This window comes from Setaria italica, chromosome IV, assembly GCF_000263155.2.
Source record: "Setaria italica strain Yugu1 chromosome IV, Setaria_italica_v2.0, whole genome shotgun sequence".
NCBI classification, from domain to species: domain Eukaryota; kingdom Viridiplantae; phylum Streptophyta; class Magnoliopsida; order Poales; family Poaceae; genus Setaria; species Setaria italica.
This window is the reverse complement of record NC_028453.1, coordinates 14946947-14962722: the sequence shown is the minus strand read 5'-3', so window position 1 is coordinate 14962722 and position 15776 is coordinate 14946947. Positions and strand designations below refer to the sequence as shown.

The window sequence follows — 15776 nt, the reverse complement described above, 5'->3', positions numbered from 1 at the left end:
ATCGCACCTACACATCCTCGTGTGGGATTAGGACCTATCTTCACCTAATAGATAATATAGGAACGTGTAGATGCAACGTGAGTTTTTATATTACTCGCTGATATGCTAGAGGATGGAGGATCGTCAGTGGATGTACACGGGCCGATCTAGTCAGAATTCGTTGACCGATGAATGGATAAACAAGACCGATGCTTTCTTGGAACGGGCATTTGCAAGGATCAAAGGAGGAAGAGATACTTGGTGTCCGTGTAGCAAATGTGGAAATCTGCGTCGGCAAACCAAGTTAGAAATGGGTAAACATCTTGTTAGGCACGGTTTTACATCAGACTATACCATCTAGATCTACCATGGTGAATTCGATCGTGGGAGGGACGAGGTCATCAGACAACGGATCGAGCAATATGATGATGACGCCAGGGTGGGAGACATGTTAGATGACTATCATGAAGCTCGTAGGGAGGAGGAACCCGAGGCTACCGCAAAGGCGTATTACGACATGTTGTGTGCGGCACAGCAACCCCTTCACGGGCATACCAAGGTCTCTCAATTGGATGCCATTGCACGTCTAATGGCTGTGAAGTCCCAGTTTAGCTTGAGTTGAAACGCCTTCGATGTTATGTTGACAGTTTTTGGGAGTCTGCTCCCGGAGGATCACATCTTGCCAAAGTCTATGTATGAGGCACAAAAACTTCTTCGTGCACTTAAGATGCCGTACGAGCAGATACATGCTTGTCCGAAGGGATGTATCTTATTTAGAAAGGAATATGCGGAATCAAAGTACTGTGTAAAGTGCGAATCGTCTAGGTTCCTGGAGGTAGACTCTGGTGAAGGTCAGAAGAAGCAGCTTGCAATTCCTGTGAAGATCCTTCGGTACCTTCCCTTCATACCGAGGATCCAACGGCTATACATGTGTGAAGAATCCGCGAAACAAATGACATGGCACAAAACCGGACGTTGATACAATGCTGAGAAGCTGGTACACCCATCCGATGGCGAAGCATGGACAAAGTTTGATGCGATTTATCATGAGAAAGCTCGAGAGGCTCGTAATGTACGTGTTGCGCTCGCAACAGATGGGTTCAATCCTTATGGAATGGCTGCCGCCCCGTACACCTGTTGGCCTATGTTCGTTATCCCCCTCAATCTCCCCCCTGGTGTTCTCTTTCAGCGACAGAACATATTTTTATCGTTGATAATTCCAGAACATCCAGGAAATAATATGAGTGTGTACATGGAGCTTTTGATTGATGATTTGGTCCGTGCATGGGATGAAGGGGTATGGACATACGACCGTGCTACAAGGACAAACTTCAAGATGCATGTTTGGTACCACTACTCCCTGCATGACTTGCCAGCATATGGTATTTTCTGTGGTTGGTGTGTTCACGGGAAGTTCCCATGCCCAGTATGCAAGGCTTCTTTGAAATTCATTTGGTTGACGAAGGGTGGCAAATATTCTTCATTCGACAAACATCGACAATTCCTTCCTCCTGACCATCCTTTCAGACGAGATATTAGAAATTTTACAAAAGATGTCGTAGTTAACGACCCTCCACCGCAGATGCTTACCTTAGCCGCGGTTCGTGCTCAGTTAGACGCTCTTGAGGTCAACAATTAAGATGGTGGTTTTGTGGGATATGGCGAGCAACATGCTTGGACTCAGAGATCATGCTTGTGGAACCTCCCCTATTTTGATGATCTTCTTCTCCCACACAACATTGATGTTATGCACACTGAAAAGAACATTGCCGAGGCAATTTTTGGTACAATTATGGACATTCCTGACAAGACAAAGGATAACGTTAAGGCTAGAGTGGATCAAGCAATGTTATGCAACAGACCAAAGTTAGACATGGCGCCTCCCAGAGCAGGCAAGTCGTGGAGAAAGCCTAAGGCTGATTTCGTCCTGATGAGGGCCCAAAGGAGGGAGGTATTAGAATGGTTCCAAACGTTAATGTTCCCTGATGGGTATGCAGCAAATCTGAAGAGGGGAGTGAACTTAGCTACTATGCGAATCAACGGGCTCAAAAGTCATGATTATCACATATGGATTGAGCACCTACTTCCGGTGATGGTTCGAGGTTATGTCCCTGAGCATGTGTGGCAGGTGCTAGCGGAGTTGAGTAATTTCTTCCGCCAGCTTTGTGCTAAGGAGTTATCTCGGACCGTGGTTGACGAAATGGAAAGAATGGCGCCTGTGTTGCTCTGTAAGTTGGAGAAGATCTTTCCTCCTGGCTTCTTCAATTCGATGCAGCATATGATTTTACACCTCCCTTATGAAGCACGAATGGGGGGGCCTGTGCAGGGCCGTTGGTGCTATTCAATTGAGAGGTGTCAAAAGGTTCTTCGAACTAAATGTAAAAACAAATGCAAAATTGAAGCCTCCATTGCAGAGGCATACATTCTGGAGGAGGTGTCAAACTTCACAACAAAATACTATGCTGACAACCTTCCTAACGTGCACAATCCACCACCTCGTTATAATGACAGCGAAGTTGAATCAAGCCTTAGTCTTTTTCGAGGACAACTTGGAAGTGCAAGTGGTGCGACACAAAAAAAATTGAAACATAAAGAGTGGCGCAATATCATGTTGTATGTATTGACCAACCTATTCGAGGTGGAGCCGTACATACTGTAAGTTCTGAACAAACTAGTCTTTTCTGAATTTGTCAGTATTCTTCGACATACTATCATGTTTCTCGTTGGTACAGGGAATTCCATCGTAAGTTCTGGCGTAATTCAAGGGAACCTACCCCACACGACGCCGAGACTCTTCTCAAAGAGGGTGCAGGAAATGAAATGCCCAATTTCATTTCTTGGTTCAAACATAAGGTACAGTCGATTTTAGCTCGTACTTAGCTTGATTAGAAGTTGATCGTACAAGACACTCACCATTTTCTGTTGCATCGACGTCTTTGCCGAGTGCATTGCCAAAACACTCGGCAAAGGTGCCAAAAAATTTTTGCAGGAGGCCCGTTTGCCGAGTGCCAAGAGAAGGCACTCAGCAAAATATGCAACTTTGCCGAGTGCCGCTAGCAAACACTCGGCAAATGGCTAAAACTAATCTGGCGGGCGGGGCCTTTCCGCCGAGTGCCGCATAGAATACACTCGGCAAAGGTTAAAGGTTCGCCGAGTGCAATGTGTAAATACACTCGGCAAAGGTTAAAGGTTCGCCGAGTGTCATCTTAAATACACTCGGCAAAGGTTAACGGTTCGCCGAGTGCAATGTGTAAATACACTCGGCAAACTTTATAGGTTCGCCGAGTGCCATGTATAATTACACTCGGCAAACTTTATAGGTTCGCCGAGTGTCCGCCGTCTGACACTCGGCAAAGGAGCCGTTACCGTCGCTGACCGTTACCACCTTTTTGCCGAGTGTTATATTTTGCCGAGTGCAATGTGGCACTCGGCAAAGAGTTTGACGAGTGCCCGATGATCGACACTCGGCAAACACACTGTTTGCCGTAGGAAACTTTGCCGAGTAAAGGTCGCCGAGTGTTACACTCGGCAAACCCTTTGCCGAGTGTAATTGGCCCTTCGCCGAGTGCCTGGGGCACTCGGCAAAGTTACTGTTTCCGGTAGTGGACCAATATATGTACTTCAGGGGGACGAGCGATATTGCAGCCAAACACTTCTCGCGGAGTAAGGCGTGGATCCCGCCACGACCGCAGTGCTGCATTTAGGCCAACGCAAGTCATCAGTGCATTACTGCAGTAGAGATACAGAATTGCAGCACACCATGATCTCTGAATTTGCTGAAACAAGCAAGCACGGTAGAATTTGCTGAAACTTACTTGTGCGGTTGTGCCTTAATTACCTTGGGCAACCTCTGGTGGCAGGTCCCAGGCGACGACGTAGCGGCCGGAGATCGGGTCCGGCCCTGCCCGTGGCATGTTCACCGGCTCGTCGTGCAGGACCGTGCGCGCGGGCACATTGACGCCGAAGATGCGCTGCTCCAGGGCGAAGTAGACCAAGTCAGGGTTCGACGAGCACACAACCACGAGCACGGGGACGTCCCGCGGCAGCCCGGTCGCCTTGTAGCTGTCGCCGTCCCAGATCTCTTCGAAGCTCACCGCGTACCTCGGGTGCCACTGCCACCCATCCCCATCCGGCGGAGTGCGGCTCCGCAACCACATGCACACCCTTGCTGCAGCTTCGCCCTCGGTGATGATCTCCACGTACCGCAGCTTTCCCCGGTTCGCTGTGACGCAGCGCTTGGTGTGGATGTGCGGCGGCTCGTGGTCGAGCTCGAGGTCACCAGGCAGCTCGTGGAAGACCAGATCCTGATTCCTGTCCGAGAGCGAGACCTTGTAGCTGAGGATCCCCCACGTGAGGTCGAACCACCAGAGCGTGCGGTCGACGAAGACGGCGCCGTGGGGATCCACTCCCGGTTGTACGCCGCCAGGGGGCGTCAGGTGCCTCCCAGCCCGCACGTCGCGGCCGGTTGATTGGAGGTAGGTAAGCGTGGCGCGGGCGCTACCTGTGAAGACCTTGAGCTCCGCGATCAGGTAGTCGCCTCTGTCGTTGGTGGCGAGGACAACGTTCCCGATGCTGCTGAGGATGGGGACGGGGCCGGATCGGTCGGGGAGGGGCTCCGCTGAGGCCGTCGTCCGGCCCTCGGCCGTGTGGAAGTCGCGCACCACGACGAGGTGGCTAAAAGGAGGCCGTTGTTGCTGAACTGGGTGCCGTAGAAGGGCCTGACGGAGAAGTGGGCGAGGAGGCAGTGGGAGCCGGCGGCGATGATGTAGGGGTACTTGTCGGGGAGGTTGGGTTTGGGGTGGGCTCTGCGGCCCGCGGCGCGACCGGGAGGGTGAAGTCGGGCGCGTCCGCGGCGTGCTGCGCCTGCGCCGCCCCCGCGGCGGCGTCGTGCAGCACCGGCACCCCCAGCCCCGCAGCCGCTGCGTGCTGCTCCTGCGCCTCCGCCTCCACCCCCGCGGCCGCGTCGCCTGGGCCGGTGCTAGCACGGACGATGCGGCTGAGGATCATCCACGGCGTCGCCATAGGGTGGGGCTTGGTGCGCTTGGTTTCCTGCAGCGAGCGAGCGAGCAAGCGGCCGGAGCCGGGAGGGAGAGCGCGGACGGGAAGTAGAGGCAGCGAGAGGGAGAGAGCGGACGGGTTGGCCTTGGCGTGATTTGGTGGTGTGGCCTCGTCGATTTAGGGGAAATGCAAGGGCAGGACGGTAATATAAGCGACGTGATTACGCTTCGGAAGCAGCTCCTCCCCATCCGTTGTTCCCCAACACATGAATCCCCCAAGATCCTGTTGGGCCTTATTGTCCGGCTGTTCGACCCAACCGAATGGAATAGGCAATTGTCATTAGCTCATGAGTACACATACAAAGTTACAAATAGTTTGAATAATATAAATTCTATTCATTATGAGATATAACTTTTATTTTAATGACATTATGGAACACATATGAAGTTACAACCACAGCACTATACATTATGAGGCTCGAGGCATGACGGCACCAGATCAAGCCACTATTCAATGGCCCAAGTCCCACCTCATTAGGCTAGTCCCAGTGCAAGATTTCGTTGCACTGTTTCCAAGGATGCCACATCATCCCATGAGGTGTATTCTCATGAATGAAACAGGGAGTCCCAGTGCACAGTTGCATTTCACGATTACATAGGATGCCCATGACATTTAATTGTGAGGCATGTGATTGGATATGGTTAGATGAAATGAAACTCTATAGCCCCCAATGCAAGTTTCAATAGGTTTCATAGTCTTGGAAACAGTGTATACACAGTTTCATCCTGATGAAACTCCTTCCCTCTCTCACTTCATAACTACCATGCCATGTCATCACATATGCTGATGTGTCACTGTATTTAATGTGCATGAAACCTCTATGAAACTTCCACTGGGATTAGCCTTAAAAACACATGTTGAGATCGGAGAAATTAAAATAATGATTAATTATGGAAAAACAACTAAAGCATCCAATTGAATGTAAAGAACTCACATCGTATATTTTGGAATTGATTGCAAACAGCAATGTTTTTCTTGGAAGGGTGAAAATGGAGGACAATCCACTATTAGACATATAGAGGGAGGCTACTAGAGGCAGACCAATCTAGAGATGCATTCGGCTGGAACATGGAGTGATAAGAGTGCAATTAAGATGAGTAATGCCATGGCAAGGATCCCTGATGACGACGATAAAGCATGGTGGGGAGGATGGTACGAATCTAGCGGTGCCATGACCACACGCAGAAGTAGGAGGATTATGAGAAAAATTTCGTGTTGATGACATTTCAGTACGCATACAAAGTTAAAAAAAGTGTTGATAATTTAAACTATGTTGATCATGATATAGAACTTCTATTTTAATGACATTCTGCGAAGTCTAGGACTAACTTAGCATAGTATAACATGAACATCAAGCCACAAGCACTGGATAATGCATTATGAGGCTAGGGGCACAATGGCACCGGGTGAGCTAGCCTAGGTCCCACCTCATTACAAAGTAAAAAACACATACTGAGCTCGGAGAAAATAATAATTAATTATGGAAAAAAACTAAAGCATCCAATTTCATGTAAAGAACACACATTGTCTATTTTGAGATTGATTGTGAACAACAATGTGTTTATTGGAAGGATCAAAGGGAAGGCTTCACCACTAGATATATAGGGAAGCTACCAGAGGAAAACCAACCTAGCTAAATGCAGAGGCTGGAACATGGGGTGGTAAGAAATGTAGCTAAAGTGAGCAATACCATGACCGGGATGCATGATGACGAAGTAGGAGGTTTTAGAAGTAAAGCATGATGGGGAGGATGGTACGAATCTAGCGGTGTCATGATCACATTTAGAAGTAGGAGGGCGGAGTAGGGTGTCACATACATCATATGTTTTTTTAATAAAAGAAGAATGGATGTTAATGATACAATAAAAATAGAGAAAAGGAACTAAATAATTTCTTTGTCGACTCTAACACAACATGTTTTCATAAAGATTGGATGAAATGCAGCATTTCTATGAAGAAACTAGATTGAGCCGCTAAAAATATGTAAAATTGTTGGATTTAGACAATTTTCCTGCAACTCGGTCATGTACTCGTGGCCAACACCACTGTAAATAAACCTTAGAAAATGCGATTTGTGTAAAACGTTGCAAATGAAATGCGAAGTGACTTTGTTTGGAAGCTAATATCATCCTCCAAGAACGACAATGGAAATCTTACAATGAGGTGGACTCATTGCAACAGGGTCAGGACGAAAATTCGCAGAGAACAGATTGCCAGAACGACACTTCAAAGGGGACAGACTGGGCAGGGATCAAGAGATCAGAAGAAATCCAGCTATGGCAGCAAAAAATGTTGCAATTAGTCCATCCCATCCATACCTCAACGCCTACACACATCTCGAAGAAAAACATGTCTAGAACAAACAAAACAGGGATCAGCTTTAAGCCTCCTTGCAGTCTCAGGACCCAACAACTCCGCGAGCAAGTTCAAGTCGCAATCATGAATCGCCTCGTCGCTGAATGCTTTTGCCAGCTGCGGGTTCTTGTTTATGTTTTTGACCTCTACCTGCAGCCCCTGAGCCCCTCTATGGCAACAGGTGCCTACGGCGCCGCGACGAAGTCGATTTCCTCCTCCTCTGGCGCTGGGTCCTCCGCGCTGGTTTCCGGTAACGGCTGCTCATCCAAGCCGGCGTCCATGCCAAGAGCTACAGAGAAGAAATGCTAGTCAGACAACGGTGACTAGATAATAAATGCAAGAACCGAGAGCAGCAAACTGTTAACAGAGTAATTACAAGGAATGAGGGTAAATGCAATCGGACGTTCCTGTTAGTCTGCTATGACAAGAAGAGTTAGCTGTTACGGTATGTTTGATGTATATACAACAATAGGCACAAGTTATAAGCATTATTTCTGGTAATTCCTGGAAAAACTGTCAACATGCTACATGCACAATAAAGATTCTGACATCAATTGCCATTGCTATTGATCAACAGAAAACTGCCAAAAGTAAATCTGTAAAATGTTGATCCAGCACATGTCATGCAAGTGTTCCTTTTTTGCTATGGAAAAAATAAAAACCTCCAAGTAAGAACACAATGATCATAAAGGATTAAGTTCAATGCACCCTGGTAAACTCTGCTGCGACAAGATGGCAAGTTGTAATTTCAGTTCGATGCTGATATGCAATAATGGACCATCCTATATATGGAATAAGCAGGGTTTCCGAACATCAGTTGAAGAATTAGCACAATCAAGATGTTTGTATAGAGAAAACTGTAATTCAAACTGCAATCATGCTGGTGCTAACATCAATTGCTAGCACTGCACTCTCAAAAAATAATGGACACCACTACTAGTCATCAACAGAGAATCATCAAAGAAAATTTTTAAATGGTTGATAAAGCACACATGCGCATAAGATTGCCCCTAATATATATGCAGTACATGCTAGTTGTGTAGAATGTCACTTCAACCAGTTCAGATTATCACTATGTACAAGTTGATGAAATCCATTTTCAGGAATATGTATCAGAAATAGAAAAATATCATAATTAGCATATGAGCCTGATTTTCATGAGGAAACAAAACTAAATGATCATTCCTGGAAATAAAATAAAGCTGGCCATTGCATACAGAAGTACTGAAAACACAAACATTACATACACACACACAATGATATATTGATAGATAATATAATGAGCTCTTGAAATTACAACTATGTCACCTAGAAACACAATTACACGAGATACGGATTTCTCTCCTAGAAGGCTAAAACATGCCATGCACTACTCGGAATTACAAGGAACACAAAATGCTGTAATTGCAGAGGTTGCATATTAATACGCAGATAAATTGATCATGCAATGCTGTTGACGTTTGGAGCATGAAATTGCAAAACACAACACAAGTACTGGGTAAACAACTCCAGCAGCAGGATGATGTCTGAACTGCAAATTATTAACACAGTAATCAAGACGAAAGAAGCTAAATGCAATTGGGATTGTCCTGTTACTCTGCTATAACAAGAAGAATTAACTGCTAGTGTGTTTGATGCCTATGCAAAATAGGGCACAAGCTATAAGCAACATTTCTATTACTTCCTGGGAACACTATCAACACACACAATCAAGTTTCTGGCATCAATTGACATTGCTAGTGATCAACACAAAATTGCTGAAAGAAAATCTTTAATTAAAAGGCTGGTCCAGCATATGTCATTCAAGCAGACCCTTTTTATGGAGAAAATGTCCTCCAAGTAAGAACACAATGATCATAAAGAATTAAGTTAAATGCACCCTGTAACTCTGCTATGACAGGATGGAAAGTTGTAATTTCTGCTAGATGCCTATATGCAGTAATGGAATATATCCTACATATGGAATAATCAGGATTTCCGACACGTCAATATATTTTGTGTAGACAAAAGTGTGATTCAAACTGCAATCATGTTGTTGCTAAAATCAATTGCTACTCTCTCAGAAACAAATGGATAACACTACTAGTCAACAGAGAATCACCAAAGAAAAATATTAAATGGTTGACAAAGCAATCATGAGCATATTAGGGGCAATCTTATTATGCTCATGCATTGTTACTAAAACGGTTAAACCTCATGCAAACTAAAAAAAAAATTATAAACCATCCTGTGTATGGATACATCTATGATGATAATTAACAAGTTTCATATGGAAGTACTTTGGCACTAGTATGCAAGTGCCTGTTCATGGATAACACTCTAAAACAGGCATTGCAGTGTGCAGAAGTACAGGAAATTAAACACAAACATTACATACACGCAGACTGATATATGGATAAATAATAATATAATGTGCCCTGAAATATCTATTGGGGAAGTCCTGAAACAGGGCATGCAGTGCTAGGAATCACAAGGAACACTAAACGCCACATCATTGCAGATTTGCGTATGAATATGCGGATAAATTGATCATGCAATGATGTTGACATTTGAAGCATCTAATTGCAAAACACAAGCATTGGGTAAACGACTCCAGCAGGAAGGAATCAGGACTCAGGAGCATGATATCTCAATTGCACAGCCACAGATGATGAAACAAGCAACTGAAGCAAGCACAGTAGAACTTTCTGAAACGGAGTTATGTGAATATGTGATTGTGTCTTACCTTGGGCAAGCGCTGGTGGTAGGTCCCAAGCGACAACGTAGCGGCTGGAGGCTGGCTGCTGTGGACCTGGGATGTTCGCCAGCTCATAGGGCTGGTTGCTCACGACCCTGCGCGAGCGCACATTGACGCCGAAGATACGCTGCTCCAGGGCGAAGCAGACATGGTTGGGGTCCGACGGGCACACGGCGGCGAGCACGGGGACGCTCCGCGGCAGCCCGGTCCGGACGTAGCTGTCGTCGTCCCAGAGGATCTCGAAGTTCATTGCGTTCTTCACGTACCAGGTCCATCCATCCGGGCCGATCCTCCGCGTCCACATGCACAGTCTCGCCCCTCCGCCGTCGGTGACGATCTCCGCGTACCGCAGCTTGTTCCGGCTCACCGTGATGCAGCGCTTGGTGTGGATGTCCGGCGTGGCTGCGGTGAGAACACGGCCGTCCGGGACGTGATGGAACTGCAAATCCGGGTCCTCGTCGTCGATGTCGCAGCTGAGGATCCCCCACGAGAGGTCGAACCACCAGATCGTGCTGTGGAGGGTGACGGCGCCGTGGGGAACCCAGTTCCGGTTCACTTGAGCCATGGGGTGTACCACGTGCTTGACGTGCCACACCGCGTGTCCGTAGTTGGTCGATTGGAAGCAGACGATCGTGGCTGCTTCGAAGCCCCTCTGAAGCTGGAGCTCGGCGATCTTGTAGCGGCCGTAGTCGTCGGAGTAGAGGCCGATGTTCCCGATGTTGCAGAGGAAGGGGGCGCCGATGCGGTCGGGGATGTGCACGGCGGAGGCCGTCGTCGGGCCAAAGTCGACCGGGGTCTCGAAGTTGCGCACCAGGACGAGGTGGGTCTCCCGATGCGGCAAGTTGCGGAAGTAGGTGCCGCGGAAGAGCCCGTCGCCGAAGTGGGCGAGGAGGCATTGGGGCCCGGCGGCGATGATGTAGGGGTACCTGTCGGGGAAGTCGGGGTTGGGGTGGGCTCCGAGGCCGGCTTCGACGATGGTGACCCGCGGCGGCCGGACGAACGAGAGGGTGAAGTGGGGTTCTTCCTCCGCCTCCTCCTCCTCCTCCGCCACGACGTCCTCCACCTCCGGTACCACGACGTCGGCGTACTGAACCTGCGCCTCCTCCTCCTCCGCCTCTAGCACCTCGTCCGGGGCGAAGCGGAGGACGCGGCCGAGGATCACCCATGGCGCCGGCGGCGGCGCCGCCATCGGGGCTTGCTGCGCTTGGCTTCTGGCAGCGAGCGAGCGAGCGAGCGAGCGAGCGAGAGGGAGGAGCGCTCACGCAGTCACGCGCTGTTGAGGCAAGAGGGAGCGTGGTGGGGTTGGGGTGAGTTGGTGGTGTCCTCGCCGATTTGGGGGCGAATCTAGGGTAGGATGGTCATTTAAGGAAAATGGTTGCGTGATTGGGCTTCTGACCGATGATTCTGATGGTTAATGGGCCGTGAGATAGAATGCAGGCCCAACTAAAAAAGGCAATACCGGCTCAGTCCAGCCAGAGAAGCAATACTTTCATATCCAAAAATGTTTTTGTGAGGAAAGAATTGATTATTTGTTGCTGTTCAACAGATGAGATTGTGCGTTCAAATCCGCGTTGGAAACTAATTAAAAGGTATCATGAAAAAATAAACCATCTGTCCATGAATCCGTCCCGATCGAAAAGTGTCACGACAGTTTACGCTAGCTGGAGGGGTGGATCATTAACATAAGGCCTGTATAATGCCAGGAGCAAGCACCAGCTCAGGACACGTACAAAAGGTGACGTCGTACAGCGCCTCCACAGGACGGCGTGCGCTGTTTCACGTTGCCCACGAACGCGATGCACCGGCCCGAGAGAATTCTGACGGCACGGCGTAGCCGCCGGTGAACGTCAAGGCGCGCCCCTGGCCTGGGCAGCAGGACGTTTGCATTCGGTGAAGACGTGAAGTTAATTGTAGCAGGTGACGTGGCGCCCCAACGGCGTCGCCGGCCGCCATGGCCGTCCGGAACACGGACCGCGGGCTGTCACACTGGGCCGTGCCGGAGTCGATGATCACGCCCGCGGACATGGCCGAAGGGCGATGGGCGTACGTTAACGATGAGGAGGTTGCCCACCGATAATACCGGTGAGCGTCAGTGCGTCACCACGTAGAACGTCGTCTGTACCATGCATGGGCGTGAACACGAATTCGAAGGCTGTCGAGTTGCTCGATCGGCGTGCCGAGGGTGAGAGCAGTTTCTTCGACTAGTTTTGGTGCGAGTACTCCATTGGGTTGAGTCTTCAAACGTACTCAAGCATTGCCATGCGGTTAGAATGTGATCAAACCTCGTTTAACTTGGTCCTTCAATCTTCAATTTTATATGAAATTGCGATGAAAGTCGCACTCCATCCCCCGAGTTAGGTTGAATTGAAGAATCAGGCTGAGGGTCAATATGTAATTTTGCATCTCTTTTCCTTAAAACCCAAAGAAAATTCTTTTTTTAGCCGATGGGCGCGTGGCACACAGCCCACTAACTGTTACATGACTAGTTTGGGTATAAGGGTCAACCACTAGTCAACATGACCGTTCGCCAACGATAACATTATCTCTTTCGAAAACAATGAACTGTCAACCAGATACGAAATGTTCGGGCTTTTTAAAAACGGAATATTCCCATTAATCTCGCTGCTGTTTTAACTGTGATGCGATTATAAATAACGGAGGAAAATATCCCCTCCATTTTACCTGTGCCATCTGCTCTTTCAACTTCCGCACTGTAGCCCTAGCGCCGCCGCTGCCCAATCCTTGAGCTCGAGCACCATCGTCCCCCACCACTTAGCCCCCGAGTGCATGCGAAAGAAGACCCTCATGGCAACACGGATGGGGAAGAAGGCAACTTCAAGCAAGGCGGCGGAAGGCGGGAAGAAGAAGACAGAGAAGAGGAAAGAGATCCATCTGCCGGCTCCCAAATATGGCAGGACTGACCAGACGGCCCCGCCATTATCTGCGTGTGTTTGGAAGAACTCTGTGATAAAGGAAGCGGACATCAAGGTATTGGTGGCAGCCAATCTACTCTAAGGAAAAGGTGTCATCAACTAGAGGGCTGCATACGGCAACCCCTGGCCAATGGAGACATACGTCAACGTCTAATCTTCACCCACTTCACTGAACGCGGCTTGGCATTGCTTGCTTTTGATTTCTTCCGTGGACTCTTGGAGTATTACAAGCTGGAACTTGTTCACCTCAAACCCAATAGTATTCTGCATATCACGATATTTGTCCATTTGTGTGAGGCATTCTTGGGGATCCAGCTACATTTTCAATTGTTCCACAAGTTTTTCCGCGTCAAGCCCCAGCCCAGCGAGAGCATACTGAGGTAGTCGGAGCGGTGGGAATTTAGATGTGGGAAAAGGTTAAGGGCATGTATTTGGACTACGAGTTGATTGACTCGCAGTTTGAATGTAATGAAAGGTGGTGCTACATCGCAAACCATGAGCCCAAGCTTCTTAAGGTGATAAGCCACCGCTCGACTTGAAATAATTGGTGGCTAGACAAGCCAAGTCATGGAGATTGTTTGCAAGTCATGGAGATTGGTTGCAGCTACCCGACCTCCTAGACAGAATCACCAATCTCAAGCAACAAGGTCTAACAAGAGTCGGGGTAGCTTTCAGCTTTATGAAGAGGCGAGTTCAACCCTTGTAGCTCCAATGCACACAGGGCTACAACTACTCGGGCCCCAATGATCCATCCAGGATGACACCAGAGGAGCTCAGTGTTGACAAAGTCATGGCACTGTTGAGGTGCTGTTTAAGAATGCAAGCGGGATTTCGACCATTGTGTAGGAATTCTGTGCCGCCAACCTGCCAACAAATGTAAGTACCTATGGTCGCAGCCCCAAAGTACCGATTTTTTCAATTTTTCATCTACTGACTTGTCTGCTCATGCAGGAAGACGTACACGTGTACTGCTCCGCCCCTCCTCCCAGATCAAATGATTCCAAAGCAGCTCCTCGTTTACATACAGCTACAAGAATACAAAGCGAAGTCGAGGAGGAGGAGTCAGATGAAATTGAGTCCTTCAGCAGCTCTAACTCTAAACCTGTTGAGGAGTTCGTGCAGGCCCAGCCATCAGACAAGGCTGGGTCTTCCTCCGGGTCATCCAAGCATGCTGCGGAGGATGATCTGGAGGCTGGACTGGTGCCGCCGCCCAAGAAGAAACGCACCGTCACCATGAAGCGCGTGGTGATGAAGCCTCTCACCGTCGAGGACGTGCCTACAATGGTAATAACTTTCGAAGAAGGATAAGATCTTGAGGATCAAGTACTTGTAAGTAAATCCCTTACCACCATGTCTACTCAATACGACATTGGTGGATTGCAGGTAGTCGGAGAGGTAATTGAGGTGGAGAAGACGGCTACCGAAATCATGCAGTAGTAGCTACCAGTGATCGAGGAGGTCATCTAGATCGAAGATGACGAAGAAACTTTCATTTCTAGGGCCAACCCTATTAGCGCACAAACTACCCGAGAGGCAGAAATAGCGACGAAGGCTGGCGAGGATAGAGGTAGAGACTTAAGACAGTGGTGACTACTTCTAGCATCGTGGCTACCTTTCTAGCCCTCGAGATAGAGGTAGAGGTTGAAGCTTGTCGGTGTTTAAACCTGACAATCTATCCAAGGGAGTACCTAAGGTAGAGTATGCGCGTGAAGCAGCTCGTGACATCTAAGATGGGGAAAAAAGCTTCTGCTTCCAGGGGTGCTGAAAGTTCCAAGAGGAGATCTGGAAAGGGGAAGGAGCCGTAGCTGCCTCAGCACAAGTATGGGAAGATGGACCAAACCACGCCGCCAACTCCTGCCTGTGCCTGGAAGAGATCAACCCTAAAGGAAGAAGAGATCTAGGCATTGGTGAAAGCAAAACTGCTGTAGAACCAAGCGACCATAGGCTGGAGATGTGCCTGCAGTAATCCGTGGCCGCTACAAGAGTACCCTGAGGAGACGGTAACCTTCGCCCACTTCGTTGAGCGGGGTTTTTCCATCCCATCCTCTAATTTTCTGAGGGGTCTTTTGAATTATTACAAGCTTCAATTAGTCCATCTCAATCCAAATGGTATTCTCCACATCGCTATCCTTGTGCATTTGTGCGACTCTTTCTTGGGGATTCAGCCCCACTTTTAGCTATTCCGTAAAATATTCTGGGTGAAGCCGTAGCCAAAACTGGTGTGTACTGCAGTAGTCAGGGCACCGGAATTCAGATGCGGTAGAATAGTAGTAGCTTGTACTTGGAGTACGAGTTGCTGGAGTCACACTCTAGGTAGAAGGAGAAGTGGTTCTACATTGGAGACCATGATCCAAAGCTGCCAAAGGTGACTGGTCACTGCCCAAAGTGGAACAACATGTGGATAGATGAGCCGATGCACGGGAACAGTCTTCAAGTGAAGAATCAAGGACTGACAGGAGTTGGAGTAGCCTTCAATTTTATGAAGAGGTGAGTTCAACCCCTACAGCTCTGCCACACGTGGAGCTACGAGTACTCGGGCCTCAACGACCCGTCAAGGATGACGACTGAACAAATCTCCAACAATAGGGTAATGGCGAGGTTGAAACACTTGTTTAAGAACGCCAATGAGATCCCCCGAGTAGTCCCGGAGTTTAGCGCTGCTAACCCGCCGAGAAGAATAAGTACCCGTTGTTTTAGCCCTTGAGTACTTTTTT

The 15776-nt window shown here is 48.5% G+C and overlaps 1 protein-coding gene across 1 annotated transcript; it reads right to left on the bottom strand.

Annotated features, from left to right (window-relative positions):
• Positions 1-7577: 7577 nt before the first annotated feature.
• Positions 7578-11318, bottom strand: LOC101774331. Its single transcript, XM_004966878.1, has 2 exons — positions 10118-11318; positions 7578-7681 (listed from the first exon to the last, which is right to left on the bottom strand). The coding sequence occupies exons 1-2, from the start codon at positions 11316-11318 to the stop codon at positions 7578-7580; spliced, it is 1305 nt and encodes a 434-aa protein (XP_004966935.1).
• Between the last annotated feature and the right edge of the window lie 4458 nt (positions 11319-15776).